This window comes from Rhinoraja longicauda, chromosome 3 (genome assembly GCF_053455715.1).
Source record: "Rhinoraja longicauda isolate Sanriku21f chromosome 3, sRhiLon1.1, whole genome shotgun sequence".
NCBI lineage: Eukaryota > Metazoa > Chordata > Chondrichthyes > Rajiformes > Arhynchobatidae > Rhinoraja > Rhinoraja longicauda.
In genome coordinates this window covers 97,553,418-97,575,350 of record NC_135955.1, presented here as the reverse complement: position 1 = coordinate 97,575,350, position 21,933 = coordinate 97,553,418, and the positions used below count along the sequence as shown (strand labels likewise).

The window sequence follows — 21,933 nt, the reverse complement described above, 5'->3', positions numbered from 1 at the left end:
TTGATGGAGTTGAGGGGGGAGGTAAAGGGACAGGTGTTGCATCTCATGCGGTTGCAAGGGAAAGTGCCCGGGGTTGAGGTGGTTTGGGTAGGAAGGGTCTTAAGAGCTCTATCCAGCTCTCTCTTGAATGCATTCAGAGAATTGGCCTCCACTGCCTTCTGAGGCAGAGAATTCCACAGATTCACAACTCTCTGACTGAAAAAGTTTTTCCTCATCTCAGTTCTAAATGGCCTACCCCTTATTCTTAAACTATGGCCCCTTGTTCTGGACTCCCCCAACATTGGGAACATGTTTCCTGCCTCTAACGTGTCCAACCCCTTAATAATCTTATACGTTTCGATAAGATCTCCTCTCATCCTTCTAAATTCCAGTGTATACAAGCCTAGTCGCTCCAGTCTTTCAACATATGATAGTCCCGCTATTCCGGGAATTAACCTAGTAAACCGACGCTGCACGCCCTCAAACGAGCTCCAAGATTTTCGGTTTCCTTCCACACTCCAAAGACATGCAGCTTTGTAGGTTAATTGGCATGGTGTATGTGTAAATCGTCCCTAGTGTGTCAGTGTGCGGGGATCGCTGGTCGGCGCGGACTTGGTGGGCCGAAGGGCCTGTTTCCGCGCTTGTTCTCTAAACTAAGGAGGTAGTTGAGGCAGGGACGATGACAAACATTCGATCAGTTCATAAGTGATAGAAGCAGAAATAGGCCATTCGGCCCATCAAGTCTACTCCGCCATTCAATCATGGCTGATCTATCTCTCCCTCCAAACCCCGTTCTCCTGCCTTCTCCCCACAACCCCTGACACCCGCACTAATCCCGTATCCCGTCGTTGTTGGAGCAAAATTAGACCATTCGGCCCATCAAGGTCAGGATTGAACCTGTGTCTCTGGCAAGGTGAGGTAGAGGATCTTCCCCTCCGCCCATCTATGTTTTAGCCCTCCCTGTTTCAATTATATTTCTCAAATCTATGCCTGGAGAACGTGTGATTTAAACTGTACAGCAAAGAAACAGAAGGAAGACACAAAATGCTGGAGTAACTCAGCGGGTCAGGCAGCATCTCTGGAGAGAAGGAATGGGTGACGTTTCGGGTCGAGACCCTTCTTCAGTCTGAAGAAGGGTCTCGACCCGAAACGTCACCCATTCCTCCTCCTCTCCTGAGATGCTGCCTGACCCGCTGAGTTACTCCAGCATTTTGTGAATAAAACTTCTTCGGACTGATGTCAGGGGAAATAATAGCCATAATTTCACCGCTTGGATACAATCTCCTCGATGCTCCTGATAGGGGTACGAGCCATATGTGCGGCAAGAGTCCCAAGACAGGGAGCACTTGAGATAATACCGCACTTCCAACAATAAATATAGAAATTGGTACTCAAACAGAAGATTCTTGCGGGTTTTTTTTTAGTCCACATGGATAGTCCTCGCTGTGCTGCCAAAGTCCTGCTGCTGTTAGATATCATTTGCTGCTCGGTAGTTTAGTCTCTGAATGGGTTAGTTCCGCGGTAATTAGCTTGGATGCTTCAGCTGTGATTGAGAAGGCGGTGTGCCAAACGCACAATTGGATGGTAATGAACAGTGGCAGCAGGTAATGAACTATGCTATTATCTCAGGGGAGAAGTAATACAGTAAATACTGAGTTGGCATCTTTCAATTTAATTTCTGTCGATATATCCAGCCTTGGTGATTTAAAAGTTCTAGTGTTCGAGAGGTACACCGTGGAAACAGGCCCTTCGGCCCATCGATTCCGCGCCGACCAGCGATCCCCGTAAGCTGGCACCATCCTGCACACACGAGGGACGATTTGTAATTTTTACCGAAGCCAATTAACCTTTCAAGAGAGAGCTAGATGGAGCTCTTAAAGATAGCGGAGTCAGGGGGTATGGGGAGAAGGCAGGAACGGCGTACTGATTGAGAATGATCAGACATGATCACATTGAATGGCGGTGCTGGCTCGAAGGGCTGAATGGCCTACTCCTGCACCTATTGCCTATTGTCTAACCTACAAATCTGTACGCCTTTTTTAGCGCGGGAGGAAACCGGAGCACCTGGGAGAAAACCCACGCAGGTCACGGGGAGAACGTACAAACTCCATGCAGACAGCGCCCGTAGTCAGGATCGAACCTGGGTCTCTGGAGCTTCGAGGCAGCAACTCTACCGCTGCGCCACCGTGCCGCCCCCGACTATCAAAGTGTGTCTAATCTAAAAATGCAACATCATTTTACAGCAGTGTGTTACTGCTTTCTAATAAATTGCAGACATATAGTCATTTTATCCAAAAGATTTTGTTTAGTGTAGAGATACAGAATGAAAACGGGCCCTTCAGCCCACCAAGTCTATGCTGACCATCGACCACCTGCGCACAATAGTTCTACAGTGCAGGTGTCGGGGTTTATGGGGAGAAGGCAGGAGAATGGGGTTGAGAGGGAGAGATCGATCAGCCATGATTGAATGGCAGAGTAGACTCAATGAGCCGAACGGCTCCCAATTCTGCTCCTGTGACTTGTGATCTTATGTTATCCCACTTTGTATACAGTTTTGGTCTCCTAATTTGAGGAAGGACATCCTTGTAATTGAGGCAGTGCAGCGTAGGTTCACGAGATTGATCCCTGGGATGGCGGGACTGTCATATGAGAAAAGATCGAAAAGACTAGGCTTGTATTCACTGGAGTTTAGAAGGATGAGAGAGGGGATCTTATAGAGACGTATAAAATTATAAAAGGACTGGACAAGCTAGATGCAGGAAAAATGTTCCCAATGTCGAGGGAGTCCAGAACCAGGGGCCACAGTCTTAGAATAAAGGGGAGGCCATTTAAAACTGAGGTGAGAAGTAACTTTTTCACCCAGAGAGTTGTGAATTTGTGGAATTCTCTGCCACAGAGGACAGTGGAGGCCAAATAACTGGATGAATTTAAGAGAGAGTTAGATAGAGCTCTGGGGGCTAGTGGAATCAAGGGAAACGGGGAGAATTTGGGCACAGGTTACTGATTGTGCCGAATGGCCTCCTCCAGCACCTATTTCCTATGTTTCTATCTATGTTTCTAGTATTAGAGAAGCAGTGTGGAAACTGACCCCTTCGGCCCACCGAGTCCGCGCTGACCCACTAGCTGTATCCCACACACACACTAAGGACAATTTACAGAAGCCAATTAAGAGAGAGTTAGAGAGAGCTCTAGGGGCTAGTGGTATCAAGGGATATGGGGAGAAGGCAGGCACGGGTTACTGATTGTGGATGATCAGCCATGATCACAACGAATGGCGGTGCTGGCTCGAAGGGCCGAACGGCCTCCTCCTGCACCTATTTTCTATGTTTCTACGTTTCGCAAGCGCTGGGGGCAATTTACAGAAGCCAATTAACCTACAAACCTGCACGTATCTGGGATGTGGGAGGAATCCAGAGCACCTGAAGGAAACCCACAGGGTCACCGAGAAAAAACTCCACACAGGGAGTACCCGAGGTCAGGATTGAACCTGGGTCTCTGGTGCTGTGAGGCAGCAGCTCTACCAGCTAAGTCTCAGTTAGTGCAGCTGATGACATCGGAATGCGCGTCAGAAACAATGTTCGATGGAAATGTCTTTGTCCACTGACGCACGGCACCATTTTAAAACAATCACATAGTCTCTAATCCAAAATGAAAGGCAGAGCAAATTGTGCACAAAACTCAGTTACACAAGAACGCTCAGCACGAAATATATAAACTGAACAGTCAAACACACAACATAAACTATTCAAGGCGTATCAGTTCACCAAAGATAGACACAAAATGCTGGAGTAACTCAGCGGGTCAGGCAGCATCTCTGGAGAGAAGGAATAGGTGACGTTTCGGGACGAGACCCTTCTTCAGACTTCAATATTGCAGTTATTGCATGTTGCAATATATTGTTATATACACCGATGAGCCAAAACATTATGACCACTGACAGGCGAAGTGAATAACATTGATTATCTTGTTACAATGGCACCTGTCAAGGGGTGGGATATATTAGGAAGCAAGTGAACAGTCAGTTCTTGAAGTTGATGTGTTGGATGCAGGAGAAATGGGCAGGAGTAAAGACCTGAGCGACTTTGACAAGGGGCAAATTATTATGGCCAGACGACTGGGTCAGAGCATCTCTGAAACGGCAAGGCTTGTGGGGTGCTCCCGGTCAGCAGTGGTGAGTACCGACCGACAGTGGTCCGAGGAGGGACAAACTACAAACCGGCGACAGACAGGGTGTTGGGCGCCCAAGGCTCATCGATGCGCGAGGGCAACGAAGGCTATCCCGTCTGGTCCGAACCGACAGAAGGTCGACTGTGGCACAAGTCACAGAAAAATATTAATGGTGGTGACGGGAGGAATGTGTCACAATACACAGTGCATCACACCCTGCTGCGTATGGGGCTGCGTAGGCGCAGACCGGTCAGAGTGCCCATGATGACCTCTCTCCACCATTCAAAGCGCCTACATTGGGCACGGGAGCGTCAGAACTGGACCTTGGAGCAGTGGAAGAAGGTCGCCTGGTCCGATGAGTCCCGCTTTCTTTGAAAGCGAAACCAAGGGCAGGCTCGGCGATCGCTTCGCTCAACACCTGCGCTCGGTCCGTATTGACCAAACTGATCTCCCGGTGGCCGAGCACTTCAACTCCCCCTCCCATTCCCAGTCTGACCTTTCTGTCATGGGCCTCCTCCAGTGCCATAGTGAGGCCCATCGGAAATTGGAGGAACAGCACCTGTTCGCTTGGGCAGCTTGCAGCCCAGCGGTATGAACATTGACTTCTCCAACTTTAGATAGTTCCTCTGTCCCTCTCTTCCCCTCCCCCTTCCCAGATCTCCCTCTATCTTCCTGTCTCCACCTATATCCTTCCTTTCTCCCGCCCCCCTGACATCAGTCTGAAGAAGGGTCTCGACCCGAAACGTCACCCATTCCTTCTCTCCTGAGATGCTGCCTGACCTGCTGAGTTACTCCAGCATTTTGTGAATAAATACCTCCGCTTTCTTTTAGATCACGTGGATGGCCGTGTACGTGTGCGCCGTTTACTTGGGGACGTGATGGCACCAGGATGCACTGTGGGAAGACGACAAGCCGGTGGGGGGAGTGTGATGCTCTGGGCAATGTTCTGCTGGGAAACCCTGGGTCAGGTCATTCATGCGGATGTCAATTTGACACGTGTCACCTACCTAAACATCGTTGCAGACCAGGTACACTCCTTCATGGCAATGGTATTCCCTGATGGCAGTGGCCTCTTTAGACAATAGACAATAGGTGCAGGAGGAGGCCATTCGGCTCTTCGAGCCAGCACCGCCATTCAATGTGATCATGGCTGATCATTCTCAATCAGTACCCCGTTCCTGCCTTCTCCCCATACCCCCTGACTCCACTATCCTTAAGAGCTCTATCTAGCTCTCTCTTGAATGCATTCAGAGAATTGGCCCCCACTGCCTTCTGAGGCAGAGAATTCCACAGATTCACAACTCTCTGACTGAAAAAGGTTTTTCCTCATCTCAGTTCTAAATGGCCTACCCCTTATTCTTAAACTGTGGCCCCTTGTTCTGAACTCCCCCAACATTGGGAACATGTTTCCTGCCTCTAACGTGTCCTACCCCTTAATAATCTTATACGTTTCGATAAGATCTCCTCTCATCCTTCTAAATTCCAGTGTTCTTTCAGCAGGATAATGCGCCCTGCCACACTGCACACGTTGTTCGGGGATGGTTTGAGGAACATGATGAAGTGTTCACGGTGTTGCCCTGGCCTCCAAATTCTCCAGATCTCAACCCGATTGAGGATCTGTGGGATGTGCTGGATCGACAAGTCCGATCCACGACGGCTCCACCTCACAACTTACAGGACTTGAAGGACCTGCTGCTAATGTTTTGATGCCAGATACCCACAGGACACCTTCAGGGGTCTTGTGGAGTCCTTGCCTCGGCGGGTCGGCGCTGTTTTGGCGGCACACAGGGGTCCAACAGCATATTAGGCTGGTGGTCGTAATGTTTTGGCACATCAGTGTATGATTAGTATGATATTGCTGTTAACCAACAGTGCCACTTCCATTACAACTATTCTCCTTTCATCTTCGAAGTTGGTGTCATTAAGATAACCATTAATGAAAGATACGTACCCAGAGTTGTGATGAATTAGCCCGCCTGCATACTAATGAGAAGCCATTAGGAAAGGCGATTTAAAAAAACGATAAATACACACAGCCTCCTACTTTACCTGAGAGTCTAATGGTTCTCTCTCCCATTAACGGGTGCCTGCACTATGTCCCCTGCCGAGAACTCCCTGGGAACCAGCAACATTCATCAACCCACCACGCACTAGTTAACCAGTGTAGGATAGTTGCAGATCATTAAACAGCTGATACTCACATTCAAAGCCCAGAACATTTATCATCCCTACGGCATGTCATACATCCGCCGACAGGAACAATGGCTGCGATACTTTTACATGGAAGAGGAAATGCCATGTCCATAAGGTCGTGCAGCGTAGGTTTACTAGGTTAATTCCCGTAATGGCGGGACTGTCGTATGTTGAAAGACTGGAGCGACTAGGCTTGTATACACTGGAATTTAGAAGGATGAGAGGGGATCTTATCGAAACGTATAAGATTATTAAGGGGTTGGACACGTTAGAGGCAGGAAACATGTTCCCAATGTTGGGGGAGTCCAGAACAAGGGGCCACAGTTTAAGAATAAACGGTAGGCCATTTAGAACTGAAATGAGGAAAAACTTTTTCAGTCAGAGAGTTGTGAATCTGTGGGATTCTCTGCTTCAGAAGGCAGTGGAGGCCAATTTTCTGAATGCATTCAAAAGAGAGCTGGATAGAGCTCTTAAGGATAGCGGAGTCAGGGGGTATGGGGAGAAGGCAGGAATGGGGTACTTATTGAGAATGATCAGCCATGATCACATTGAATGGCAGTGCTGGCTCGAAGGGCCGAATGGCCTCCTCCTGCACCTATTGTCTATTGTCTATTGAGAGAGCTAGATAGAGCTCTTAAGGATAGCGGAGTCAGGGGGTATGGGGAGAAGGCAGGAACGGGGTACTGATTGAGAATGATCAGCCGTGATCACATTGAATGGCGGTGCTGGCTCGAAGGGCCGAATGGCCTCCTCCTGCACCTATTGTCTATTGTCTATAAGTGATAGGAGCAGAATTAGGCCATTCGGCCCATCAAGTCTACTCTGCCATTCAATCATGGCTGATCTATCCCTCCCTCCTAACCCCATTCTCCCGCCTTCTCCTCGTAACCCTTGACACCCGCACTAATCAAGAACCTATCTATCTCCACCGAAAAAATATCCATTGTCATGGCCTTCTGTGGTAAAGAATTCCACCGGATTCACCACCGTGGAAGTATAGAAATTCCTCCTCATCTCCTTCCTAAAGGAAGATCCTTTAATTCTTGATGCTGGAGTAATTCCACTGTGCAGACTAACACCAAAAACCTGTCGGGAGGAACTGCAGATGCCGGTTTAAACCAACGTCACCCATTCCTTCTCTCCGGAGATGCTGCCTGTCCCGCTGAGTTACTCCAGCTTTTTGTGTCCATCTCCGGTTTAAGCCAGCATCTGCAGTTCCTTCCTGCAGGTTTTTGGTGTTAGTCTGCACAGTGGAATTACTCCAGCATCAAGAATTAAAGTGGAAGACACCAGCATTATGCTGAAGACTGAAGAAGGGTCTCGAGCCGAAACGTCACCCATTCCTTCTCTCCAGAGATGCTTCCGACCAACAGAATTACTCCAGCATCTTGTGCCTAACGACGAAAGCTTATTCAGCTCACCTCCATTTCTTGTTTCCACATAACTACTTCTCCAGCATCATCTTCCAGCGGTCCAACGTCCACTTTTTTTTAAAACTCTTTACTTTACATAACTGAAAAAAAAGCTTTTTTATAGCATCCTCGTTTATATTATGGCAATGATGGTCCAATTCTATACTGCTATCATTGAGTCCGTCCTCACCTTCTTCATCATGGTCTGGTTTGGCTCAGCCACCAAGCACGACATCCGGAGGCTGCAACGGATCGTTCGCACAGCTGAGAAGGTTGTTGGCTGCAACCTTCCCCCCATCGATGAACTGTACACTGCAAGGGCCAGGGAGCGAGCGGGCAAGATCATCTCTGACCCCCTCTCACCCTGGCCACAAACCCTCTGAAGCACTTCCCTCAGGAAGGCGACTCCGGACTGTCAAAGCAGCCACAGCCAGACATAAAAACAGCTTTTTTTCCCCACGAGTGTTAGTTCTACTCAATAACCAAAGTCTGGAGTCTCTTTTTTGCTCTGGTTTATTTTCACCCTCATGTTTAGACCGTAACGTTGTATCCTTATTGTTTTGATGTGGTTATGCTTTATTCTTAATTGTTAACTGTATGTTTGTGTTGTCATTTGTGAGCGGAGCACCAAGGCACATTCCTTGTATCTGCACATACTTGGCCAATAAACCTATTCATTCATTCATTCATTCATTCATTCATTATTGGCTAGCTTACCTTCCTATTTCATCTTTTCTCCCATTATTGCTTTTCTATTGGAAAATTGAAAATTAGAAGGATGAGAGGGGATCTTATCGAAACGTATAAGATTATTAAGGGGTTGGACACGTTAGAGGCAGGAAACATGTTCCCAATGTTGGGGGAGTCCAGGACAAGGGGCCGCAGTTTAAGAATAAGGGGTAGGCCATTTAGAACTGAGATGAGGAAAAACTTTTTCAGTCAGAGAATTGTGAATCTGTGGAATTCTCTGCCTCAGAAGGCAGTGGAGACCAATTCTCTGAATGCATTCAAGAGAGAGCTGGATAGAGATCTTAAGGATAGCGGAGTCAGGGGGTATGGGGAGAAGGCAGGAACGGGGTACTGATTGAGAATGATCAGCCATGATCACATTGAATGGCGGTGCTGGCTCGAAGGGCCGAATGGCCTCCTCCTGCACCTATTGTCTATTGTCTATTGTTGCCTTCTGAGATTGTTCCTTTGCTATTTCCTGCTTCCAGTCCTGTGCCAGCTTAAAACCTATTCATCTCAAAACCTTTGGTTCTTGCAAAAGATTATTGACCTGCAATGTTGATATGTTGGATGATATAATTTGAAACATTTCTGGCAAGATTCAGCCTTGCTGATTGATAGATGGCTCAATTACAACAATTAACTTTTCAAATCCGCAATTTAACCCACTAATTCATAGTAAATATACTTATCACAAAATGCTGGAGTAACTCAGCGGGTCAGGCAGCATCTCAGGAGAGAAGGAATGGGTGGCGTTTCGGGTCGAGACCCTTCTTCAGACTGATGTCAGGGGAGGGGGCAGGACAAAGAAAGGATGTAGTTGGAGGCAGGAAGATAGAGGGAGAACTGGGAATGGGGAGGGGGAAAGAGAGGGACATAGTAAATGTACGATTGCTGTGAATCTACGAAGAACTAAAGATTGGACTATGATTATATGTAGATCAATCAATGGGATGTGATTAATTACCTTTGTGGCTAGCTGGCTATCTACTGATGCAAGGTCAATAAAAGGTCACATCGGAGAACTTTCTGCTTGTCACGGTACTTTTTGTTCCTCTAAAGTGCTTGAGGGTGCAAGCAAACAGCAGCATTCAAATATCACACTGCAGTGACTATTCTTCAAATCTGACTGTACATAGTGAGTAGACAATAGACTGTACATAGTGAGTAGACAATAGACTGTACATAGTGAGTAGACAATAGACTGTACATAGTGAGTAGACAATAGACTGTACATAGTGAGTAGACAATAGACTGTACATAGTGAGTAGACATTAGACTGTACATAGTGAGTAGACAAGACAATAGACAATAGGTGCAGGAGTAGGCCATTCGGCCCTTCGCCCCAGCACCGCCATTCAATGTGATCTTGGCTGATCATTTTATTGCTCTATTGCTGGACTGTGGGTGTGGAATTTCGTCCAAAAGACTTGTTTTTTTGGATGACAATAAAGACAATTCTGATTCTGTGGATGCAATATCACCAACAGCTTCTCCTGGATCACCCATATTGATGCAATGACCAAGAAAGCTCCCCAACGCCTCGACTTCCTTACAAGGCTCAGGATGTTTGGCATGTCCCCAACAACCCTCGCCAACTTCTACAGGTGCACCACCGTAGAAAGCATTTTATCGGGACGCATCGCAGCTTGGTTTGGGAACAGCTCAATCCAAGGCCGCAAGAAAATGCAGGGAATTGTGGACGCGGCCCAGACCATCACACAAACCTGCATTGACTCCATCGACACCTCACGCTGCCTCGGCAAGGCCAGCAGCATCATCAAGGACCAGTCGCACCCCGGCCACTCCCTCTTCTCCCCTCTCCCATCAGGCAAAAAGGTACAGAAGTGTGAAAACGCACACCTCCAGATTCAGGGATATTTTCTTCCCAGCTGTTATCAGGCAACTGAACCATCCCACCACAACCAGAGAGCAGTGCTGAACTACCATCTACCTCTCTATTGAACCTCGGCCTATCGTTGATCGGACTTTGCTGGCTTTACCTTGCACTAAATATTATTCCTTTATCATGTATCTATACACTGTAAATGGCTCAAATGTATGGTCCTTCTGCCACCTGGTTATCACGCAACAAGAGCTTTTCACTGTACCTCTGTGCACGTGACAATAAACTAAGGTGTGACTGGAGGGCCATTTTCCACACTGTATGACTCTATGACTCAATCACTAGTTATACAGTGACGCTACCCCACTGCCATAACAAGAGATAATGTAACCCATCATGAATTGAAGATTAAATGCCAGAAACTGAGACGTTAATTGCACTAATGTCACTCATGGCCTTAAGCACCTCTGTCATCCTGTAAGCCATGGTTTACATCTCGTAAGTCTACTCAGGCAGTATCCAGTACAGTTTCAGAATTATCTGCGGAAACGTTGCAAAATAGATTCGTCATCACCATGAAATGCAAAGAGTGTTGCATTACTAGTAATCTAGCCAACCTCCTCCTGCTTAATCTCTCTGTCAATGCCTCTAACGGACAATGCGTTATTTGCCAGGTCAATATGGGTCCGGCTTATAAAATTTCCCACCAAAGCAAAAAGGAAATCAATGCGAGGTGGGGCGGCACGGTGGCGCAGCGGTAGAGTTGCTGCCTCACAGCGCCAGAGACCCGGGTTCAATCCCGACTACGGGTGACAATAGACAATAGACAATAGGTGCAGGAGGAGGCCATTCGGCCCTTCGAGCCAGCACCGCCATTCAATGTGATCTTGGCTGATCATTCACAATCAGTACCCCGTTCCTGCCTTCTCCCCATACCCCTTGACTCCGCTATCCTTAAGAGCTCTATCCAGCTCTCTCTTGAATGCATTCAGAGAATTGGCCTCCACTGCCTTCTGAGGTAGAGAATTCCACAGATTCACAACTCTCTGACTGAAAAAGCTTTTCCTCATCTCAGTTCTAAATGGCCTACCCCTCATTCTTAAACTGTGGCCCCTTGTTCTGGACTCCCCCAACATTGGGAACATGTTTCCTGCCTCTAACGTGTCCAACCCCTTAATAATCTTATACGTTTCGATAAGATCTCCTCTCATCCTTCTAAATTCCAGTGTATACAAGCCTAGTCGCTCCAGTCTTTCAACATATGACAGTCCCGCCATTCAGGGAATTAACCTAGTAAACCTTTGGTAACCAGGGTGCTGCCTGTACGGAGTTTGTACGCTCTCCCTGTGACTGCGGTTTCTCCAGTTTCCTCCCACACTCCAAAGACGAACAGGTTTGTAGGTTAATTGACTTCTGAAAGTTATAAATCGTCCCCGGTGTGTAGGATAGAGAGTGCTGGTGTACGCGGGGATCGCTGGTCGGTGCAGGCCCGGTGGGCTGAAGGGCCTGTTTCCGCACTGTATCTCTAAAGTCTAAATAACCAATTCGAACGGGAGAATTAAAAGTAGGGAGCTCCATTATGAAAAAAAGATAAAATATCTAGAGTTCCGATACGGTGGAAAGAAATTAATTTCCATGTGGACAACTGAGCTAACCAAACTCAGGGATAACTGAAACAGAAAACAAACTGCAGATGCTGGGTGCAGTTTGCATCTACAGTGCATCTACTGGGCCTACAGTGCATGATTTCTAGGGCCACCTCCTTGAGTACTCTGTCATGCAGACCATCAGGCCCTGGGGATTTATCTGTCTTCAATCCCAACAGTTTACCCAACACCATTTCCTGACTAACGTGGATTCCCTTCGGTTCCTCCCTCCCACTAGATCCTTGGTCCCCTAGTATTTCCGGGAGAATTATTTGCGTCTTCCTTAGTGACGTCTTTGGAGTGTGGGACGAAACTGGTGCGCACGGGGTAGACCCACACAGGTCACGGGGAGAACGTACAAACTCCATACAGACAGCAGCTGTAGTCAGGATCGAACCTGGGTCTCTGGCGCAGTAGGGATGCAACTACCACTGCTCCACTGCGCCAGCAAACGACTAGTGGAATAAACGCCAGTGGAATCATTGATATTAATCGGAAGGGGAAAGATGGTCTTCCTTTACCACCTCATCCCATCTAATCTGAGGCTCTGCCGCAGTAGAATGACACCACCAATTAGAGTTGCCAACTGTCCCGTATTTTGGGCTAAATTGGTTTGTCCCGCACGGGACCGCCCTTGTCCCGTATAAGGCCCGGACGGCGCTGTAGGCCCGGACACTGTAGGCCCGGACACTGTAGGCCCGGACACTGTAGGCCCGGACACTGTAGGCCCGGACACTGTAGACCCCGACACTGTAGGCCCAGACACTGTAGGCCCGGACACTGTAGGCCCGGACACTGTAGGCCCGGACAGTGTAGGCCCGGACACTGTAGGCCCGGACACCGTAGGCCCCGATACTGTAGGCCCGGACACTGTAGGCCCCGACACTGTAGGCCCGGACACTGTAGGCCCGTGTGTTCGCTTAACGGAGGTTGCGTAACAACCCGCCTCCCGGCCCGGACGGCCTCCATTGGTGGAGCAGGAGCACGTGGCCGCTGGCTGGGTGAGGTCACGTGAATTGCGGGGCGGTGAAGTCACCTTGCCCCGTATTTGGGAGTGAGATAGTTGGCAACCCTACCACCAATGCAAGGCTAAGACTATAAAAATTCAAAGCCAAGCAATTGAGCATATTTTATGAGGTAGATGTACTGGAATTGTGGTAATCGGAATAAAACTGTCAATGATGATTTAACAGCGACACATTTATGGTTTCAAATGTTTCAAACTTCAATACTTAAAGATTCCAGACTCTGAAATATCAGTTTGTTGAAGCATTGCCTATTAAATGCTTTACCATAAAATTTTAATAGACCATTATTTTAGCTTAGTAAATACAAGGAACTGCCAGATGCTGGTTTACAGAAAAAGATACAAAGCGCTGGAGTAACTCAGCGGGTCAGACAGCATCTCTGGAGAACATGGATAAGTATATGTAACCTATTTACTTGTTCTCCAGAGATGCTGTCTGACCTGCTGAGTTTAGTTTAGTTTAGATATAGTGTGGAAACAGGCCCTTCGGTCCACTGGGTCAGTGCTGACCAGCGATCCCCGCACACTCACCCTATCCTACACACTCTCGGGACAATTATACCCCAGCAATTAACCTACAAGCCTGGAGTGTGTGAGGAAACCTGAGATCCCAGAGTAAACCCACGCAGGTCAATAGACAATAGACAATAGGTGCAGGAGTAGGCCATTCAACCCTTTGAGCCAGCACCACCAGTCAATGTGATCATGGCTGATCATTCTCAATCAGTACCCTGTTTCTGCCTTCTCCCCATAGCCCCGCTATCTTTAAGAGCTCTATCTAGCTCTCTCTTGAATGCATTCAGAGAATTGGCCTCCACTGCCTTCTGAGGCAGAGAATTCCACAGATTCACAACTCTCTGACTGAAAAAGGTTTTTCCTCATCTCCGTTCTAAATGGCCCACCCCTTATTCTTAAACTGTGGCCCCTGGTTCTGGACTCCCCCAACATTGGGAACATGTTTCCTGCCTCTAACGTGTCCAACCCCTTAATAATCTGATATATGTCACGGGGAGAACATACAAACTCCGTACAGGCAGCAGCCCGAGTCAGGATGGAACCCGGGTCTCCGGCGCTGTAGGGCGGCAGCAACTACCGCTGTGCCACCGTGCCGCCCTCCAGCTGTGTACATGTTTTTTTTAAATTACATTAGGTCTCCACGCTTGTTTCAAAGGGCAAACATGATACTGTTGTGATCTGCATAGATGGACAGATTGAGCAAAACAACAGGGACGTAAAGCCCAGGGCCATTTGAAGCACCCCCAGGCACATTCATTAACGCAATGCAATGCAGGCACACCGATTTGCGCGTGGTGAGAGGCTGACCAGGGAGCAGCGATGCCTTACCTGAATGGGCGGGGAGAGGAGAGTGTGGACATGGAAGGGCCGTCGACTGGCTGCTTCCTATCAGGCTTTTCCTGTTGTTAGTGCGGCAACTGAGAATAAAAGAGGGAAAACAAATGCTTACTTTTACATAATACAGCACTTCGTTAATCGCCATATTATACACCCCCATAAGACATAGGAGCAGAATTAGGCCGTTCGGCCCATTGAGTCCATTCTGTCACGATGGTTTAATAGCAAAAAAAAACAAAAAATAACAGGGACACATTTATGACTTCAAATGTTTTAAACTTCAATAGTTAAAGATTCCTCTTCAATCTACCTGTCTTATTCTATTTTAGACAGACAATAGACAATAGGTGCAGGAATAGGCCATTCGGCCCTTCGAGCCAGCACCGCCATTCAATGTGATCATGGCTGATCATTCTCAATCAGTACCCCGTTCCTGCCTTCTCCCCATACCCCCTGACTCCGCTATCCTTAAGAGCTCTATCCAGCTCTCTCTTGAATGCATTCAGAGAATTGGCCTTCACTGCTCTCTGAGGCAGAGAATTCCACAGATTCGCAACTCTCTGACTGAAAAAGTTTTTCCTCATCTCAGTTCTAAATGGCCTACCCCTTATTTTTAAACTGTGGCCCCTGGTTCTGGACTCCCCCAACATTGGGAACATGTTTCCTGCCTCTAACATGTCCAACCCCTTAATAATCTTAGCTTGTTTTTATTTTCTATTCTCTTTAATGACGGTTTTTAATTGCTTTTAACTGCTCTTTAATGTTTTATGTGAAGCACTTTGAATTGCCTTGTTGCTGAAATGTGATATATAACATATAACAACTTCAGCATGGAAACAGGCCTGTCCGGCCCTACCAGTCCACGCCGACCATTCTCCCTGACCTAGTCTCATCTACCTGCACTCAGACCATAACCCTCTAATCCCCTCTTATCCATATACCTATCCAATTTACTCTTAAATAATATAAACTATATAAATGAAGTTGCCTTGCCTTGCCTTCAATCATGGTTAACACAGACACAAAATGCTGGGGTAACTCAGGCAGCATCTGTGGAGAGAAGGAATGGGTGACATTTCGGGTCGAGACCCTTCTTCAGACATCAGCTCGACTCGAAACGTCACCCATTCCTTCTCTCCACAGATGCTGCCTGTCCCGCTGAGTTACTTCAGCATTTTGTGTCTATCTTCAGTATAAACCAGCATCTGCATTTCCTTCCTACGCATTCAATCAAGGTTGATCTATTTCTCCCTCTCAACCCCATTATAGTCGTAGAATGATACAGTGCCCACACCGGCCAACATGTCCCAGCTACACTAGTCCCACCTGCGCGCGTTTAGCCTGTATCCCACCAAACCTGTTCTACCCATGTACGTGCCTAACTGTTTCTTAAAGGTTGGGATAGTCACAGCCTCAACTACCTCCTCAACCTACTTTTGATTAATTAGTTAAAATTGTTGAAAACATTAGCGAGGCAGTGGTGCTGGTTTCCGGCGGGCACTGTGACGGACACCCCACACATCTCTGTCCTCCACACAGCTGGCAAGCTCCTCTTTTGTCCCTACATATGCGTCTTCCATCAACGTCTTCAGCATGGTCTTGTTTGGTGGTCCCGGGTTCCGTCTTCCGTGGGTGGATTCCCACAGCTACCACCTTGTTTGCCGGTATTTCTGGACTGCGGTTGGCAATGGCCTCATCCTTTGCGACCTGATCTTCTCGGGTCAGAGGTGGAATCTCCCCGTAGAGCTGGGCGTTGGTGGTGCAGTCCCTCCGACTGACATATTGAACTTTTCTGAGCATTCGGGCGCAGACGCCATCGAGAGACGAAGACCTCGCTGAATCTTCACTTCAATCTACAAATGAACGCAAAATGCGACTCTCTCCTTCCACAGACTCTTCCTGACCTGGTTTTCCAGCATTTTCAGTGTAAGACACTTCCCAACTTACACAATAGGCAACTTACCCATTCAGGGGTGATGGGGAGAAGGCAGGAGAATGGGGCTGAGAGGGGAAGATAGATCAGCCATGATTGAATGGCGGAGTAGACTTGATGGGCCGAATGGCCTAATTCTGCTCCGACAATAGGTGCAGGAGGAGGCCATTCGGCCCCTTCGAGCCAGCACCGCCATTCAATGTGATCATGGCTGATCATTCTCAATCAGTACCCCGTTCCTGCCTTCTCCCCATACCCCCTGACTCCGCTATCCTTAAGAGCTCTATCTAGCTCTCTCTTGAATGCATTCAGGGAATTGGCCTCCACTGCCTTCTGAGGCAGAGAATTCCACACATTCACAACTCTCTGACTGAAAAAGGTTTTCCTCATCTCAGTTCTAAATGGCCCACCCCTTGAAGGACCAAATGGCCTCCTCCTGCACCTATTTTCTATGTTTCTAATGATGGTGAGCTGGTGATAATGCCACCGATAGCCTGAATCTGCTGAACCCAGTATTTTTAAGGCAGCAGCAGCAGCAATCCACATTTGCAAGCAACACATTATAAAATGACAAGTGCTCCACATATAGATGGATTGAGATGGTTATCATGAAATTGCCGTCATGGTGAATAATTAAGGTATATCAGTTGAATCAATGAAAATTGTGATTTTTTAATGAAATTGATCTCAATGTGAAATACACTGACAATCACACACGTCATAATTACCGCTCAACATTAACAAACCTTGCAGACCCAAAAATGCAAGCTGATTGAAATTCACACCTACTATATTTCAAAGTGTAATCGACTTTGTGTTTTTACAAAGGTCATATAATCTTGACACACATATCTGTTTCTACTTTAAAGTTTAAGAATTGAGTTTAAAGTAAAATCTGAAAATGGTGTGTAGGAAGGAACTGCAGATGCTGGTTTACACCGAAGATAAACACAAAGTGCTGGAGTAACTCAGCAGGAGAAGCAGCCTCCCGCCGAGTTACTCCAGCATTTTGTATCTATCTAAAAACGGTGTGCTTTTTCCTTCCAGGTTTGGTCTTTGTTAACACAACGAACTGTTGTGTGCCACCATGCCAGCCTGAATATTATATCGTTTATCCGTGCTCCACGGGGTGATCGCTTATCGGCGAGATCTCGGTGGGCAGAAGGGTACTGAGTAGGGTTGCCAACTGTCCCGTATTAGCCGGGACATCCTGTATTTTGGGCTAAATTGGTTTGTCCCGCAAGGGACCGCCCTTGTCCCGTATTAGGATCGGGGCTCGCAGTAGGCCCGGACACTGTAGGCCCAGGCACTGTAGGTCCGGACACTGTAGGCCCGGACACTGTAGGCATGGACACTGTAGGCCCGGACACTGTAGGCCCGGACACTGTAGGTCCGGACACTGTAGTCCCGGACACTGTAGGCCCGGACACTGTAGGCCCGGACACTTTAGGCCCGGACACTTTAGGCCCGGACACTGTAGACCCGGACACTGTAGGCCCGGACACTGTAGGCCCGGACACTGTAGGCCCGGACACTGTAGGCCCAGGCGCCACCTAACGGAGGTTGCATAGCAACCCGCCTCCCGGCCCGGGCAGCCGCCATTGGTGGAGCGGGAGCACGTGGCCGCTGGCTGGGTGAGGTCACGTGGGGCGCGGGGCGGAGACATCACCTTGTCCCTTATTTGGGAGTGAGATAGTTGGCAACCCCTAGTGCTGAGGGTGGTGGGTGCGTGGAATGCACTGCCAGGTTTGGAGGTGGAGGCAGATATGATCAATAGCGTTTTAGACGTTTACGGAAAGGCACAAAGATACGCAGGGAATGGAGGGAGATGGATGACGTGATGGCAGCTGAGATTAGTTTATCATGGCATCATGTTCGGCAAGGACAGTGTGGGCCACATGGCCTGTTCTTGTGCTGAACTTTAGACTTTAGAGATACAGTGTGGAATCAGGCCCTTCATCCCACCAAGTCAGTGTCGACCATTACACTAACCTACACACACTAGGGACAATTATAAACAACTTACCAAAGCCAACTAACCTACAAACCTGCACATCTTTGGAGTGTGGGAGGAAAAAACCCAGGCAGTTACAGGGAAAATGTACAAACTCTGTACAGACAGCACCCGTGGTCAGGATCGAACCCGGGTCTCTAGAGCTGTGAGGCAGTAACTCTACCGAAACGTCACCCATTCCTTCTCTCCAGAGATGCTGCCTGTCCCGCTGAGTAACTCCAGCATTTTGTGTCTATCTTCTGTAACATGTTTTCTTCTGCCTTTTTGGCCAAAATTGTCCTTGGCTGAGATATGTTGACGTCATGGATGCTATGATCTTATATAGCTACAAATATAAGCTAGCATTTATTTCACGAGGTCTAGAATGCAAACACGGGGATGTAATGCTGAGGCTCTAATGCATTGGTCAGACCGCATTTGGAGTGTTGCGAGCAGTTTTGGGCCCCATATCTGAGGAAGGATGTGCTGGCTCTGGAGAGGGTCCAGAGGAGGTTTAATAGAATGATCCCAGGAATGAGTGGGTTAGCACATGATGAGCGTTTGTCAGCACTGGGCCTGTACTCGCTGGAGTTTAGAAGGATGAGGGAGGGGACCTCATTGAAACGTACCAAATAGTGAAAGACCTGGATAGAGTGGATGTGGAGAGGGTGTTTCCACTATTGGGAGAGTCCAGGACCAGAGGTCATAGCCTCAGAATTAAAGGACGTTCCTTTTGGAAGGAAATGAGGAGGAATTTCTTTGGTGAGAGGATGGTGAATCTGTGGAATTCTTTACCACAGAAGGCTGTGGAGGCCAAGTTAATAGATTATAGACCAAGTGGACCCGTTGGGCCCAAACCTCTCCTGCATTGGTGCAGCACCCTCTCCTCCCCCTACCTCCCTCCCCCCTCCCCCCTCCCTGCCCCTTCCCTCCCTCCTCCTACTCCCCTCCCCTTCCCTCCCTCCCCCTCCCCTCCTTCCCCTCCCCCCACTCCATCCTCCTCAACCCCCCTGATCCTCCCTCCTCTCCCCTCCCCCTCCCTCCCTTCCCCTCCCCCCACTCCATCCTCCTCAACCCCCCTGATCCTCCCTCCTCTCCCCTCCCCCTCCCTCCCCTCCCCTCCCCCCACTCTATCCCCCTCAACCCCCCTGATCCTCCCTCCTCTCCCCTCCCCCTCCCTCCCCTCCCCTCCCCCCACTCCATCCTCCTCAACCCCCCTGATCCTCCCTCCTCTCCCCTCCCCCTCCCTCCCCTCCCCTCCCCTCCCCCCACTCCATCCTCCTCAACCCCCCTGATCCTCCCTCCTCTCCCCTCCCCCTCCCTCCCCTCCCCTCCCCCCACTCTATCCCCCTCAATCCCCCTGATCCTCCCTCCTCTCCCCCTCCCTCCCTCTCTCCTCCTCCCTCCCTCAGAGATAGATTTAAAATGTGAATAACTTAAAAAATATAACACCAATTTCAATAAAACTATGCATTACCATTAAAGCAAGACGGTGAGTAAGGTGGGCCTAAAATTGCCGCGCTATCGTGTACCGTTTTGGCCGTAGTTCGATCACAAACAAACGAGACCTTTAGCATGTAGATTTTAAAGGCAGAGATAGATAGATTCTTGATCATAGACAATAGACAATAGACCATATACAATAGGTGCAGGAGTAGACCATTTGGCCCGTTGAGCCAGCACCGCCATTCAACGTGATTATGGCTGATCATCCACAATCAGTACCCCATTCCTGCTCTCAACCCATATCCGCTATCAGTAAGAGCTCTATCTAACTCTCCCTTGAAAGCATCCAGAGTATGGGTCCAGAATACCCATTAGTACGGGTGTCAGGTGTTATGGGGAGAAGGCAGGAGAACGGGGTTAAGAGGGAGAGATAGATCAGCCATGATTGAATGGCGGAGTAGACCTGATGGGCCGAATGGCCTAATTCTGCTCCTATATCACTTATGAACTGAACGCCATGAAGCAACTGGCACTATCATACATACAAGGGGACAATTTAGCAAGAGAAATGAATACTAATCCTAGGTGACTTTTCTCTTCAGTTTTAAACATGAAGCCAAAACCATTCTCAGGTTTGTTATTTCACAATGGGAACATTTAAGTTGCTGTTGAAACCAACTCTCTGTTTGAACTGCTAGGCAACGAGAAGTTCCATATTTATAAGATATTGGTACATTGCCAGTTTCAACAGAGTGCCAGAGAAATAAAGCTTTTAATCTCCCTATACTCTTGCTAGGCAACAGGGCAGAATAAGGACTTGATATCACCGTACTAGAATCAATGCCTCTGGTATTCGGTTCCAAAGGTTTAAAATCTGATATATTGTCAACAAAGCATGAAGGCACGGACAGAAAGGAAACCTTTTACATTCACACTTGCGCTGGGATGCGTTGAGAAAGAAAAAAATGCAGTTCGAGTAGTAATGGCCAACAAAGCACACCAACGCCTCTACTTCCTTAGAAGGCTCTGGAAGTTCGGCATGTCCCCAACAACTGAGTATAGGAGCAGGGAGGTTCTGCTGCAGTTGTACAGGGCCTTGGTGAGACCACACCTGGAGTATTGCGTACAGTTTTGGTCTCCTAATCTGAGGAAAGACATTCTTGCCGTAGAGGGAGTACAGAGAAGGTTCACCAGATTGATTCCTGGGATGGCAGGACTTTCATATGAAGAAAGACTGGATAGACTCGGCTTGTACTCGCTGGAATTTGGAAGATTGAGGGGGGATGTTATAGAAACTTACAAAATTCTTAAGGGGTTGGACAGGCTAGATGCAGGAAGATTGTTCCCGATGTTGGGGAAGTCCAGAACAAGGGGTCGCAGTTTAAGGATAAGGGGGAAGTCTTTTAGGACCGAGATGAGAAAGTTTTTTTTCACACAGAGAGTGGTGAATCTGTGGAATTCTCTGCCACAGAAGGTGGTTGAGGCCAGTTCATTGGCTATATTTAAGAGGGAGTTAGATGTGGCCCTTGCGGTTAAAGGGATCAGGGGGTATGGAGAGAAGGCAGGTACGGGATACTGAGTTGGATGATCAGCCGTGATCATATTGAATGGCGGTGCAGGCTCGAAGGGCCGAATGGCCTACTCCTGCACCTATTTTCTACGTCTCTATGTTTCGATGTAACTCACTCCAACTGCTACAGGTGCGCTGCAGAAAGCTTTTTTTAAAATCAGGATGCATCACAGCTTGCTTTGGGAACAGCTCCATCCAAGACCGCGAGAAATTGCAGAGAATTGTGGACGCAGCCCAGACCATCACACAAACCAACCTCCCTTCCTTCCATTGACTCCACCTACACCTCACGCTGCCTCGGCAAGGCCAGCAGCACAATCAAGGACCAGTCTCACCCCCGGTCACTTCTTGCACGAAACCTTATTCACGTTATTCCCTTTATCATGTATCGATACACGATCAGGGGTATGGGGAGAAGGCAGGAACGAGGTACTGATTGAGAATGATCAGCCATGATCACATTGAATGGCGGTGCTGGCTCGAAGGGCCGAATGGCCTACTCCTGCATGTATTGCATATTGTCTATTGATACACTGTAAATGGCTCTGTTGTAATCACGTATTGTCTTTCCACTGGCTGGTTAGCAAGCAACAAAAGCTTTTCCCTGTACCTCAGCACATGTGACTATAAACTCACCTG

General features: G+C 48.1%; 1 protein-coding gene across 11 annotated transcripts in view; it reads right to left on the bottom strand.

Annotated features, from left to right (window-relative positions):
* LOC144592204 (microtubule-associated serine/threonine-protein kinase 4-like) overlaps positions 1-21,933 on the bottom strand; it is a 344,807-nt gene that overhangs the window by 132,208 nt on the left and 190,666 nt on the right. For all 11 annotated transcript variants that reach the window (XM_078396718.1, XM_078396720.1, XM_078396725.1 and 8 more), the window contains one exon: positions 14,344-14,432. In XM_078396718.1, the coding sequence (XP_078252844.1) occupies positions 14,344-14,432 (89 nt within the window). The remainder of the gene's footprint in view (positions 1-14,343; positions 14,433-21,933) is intronic.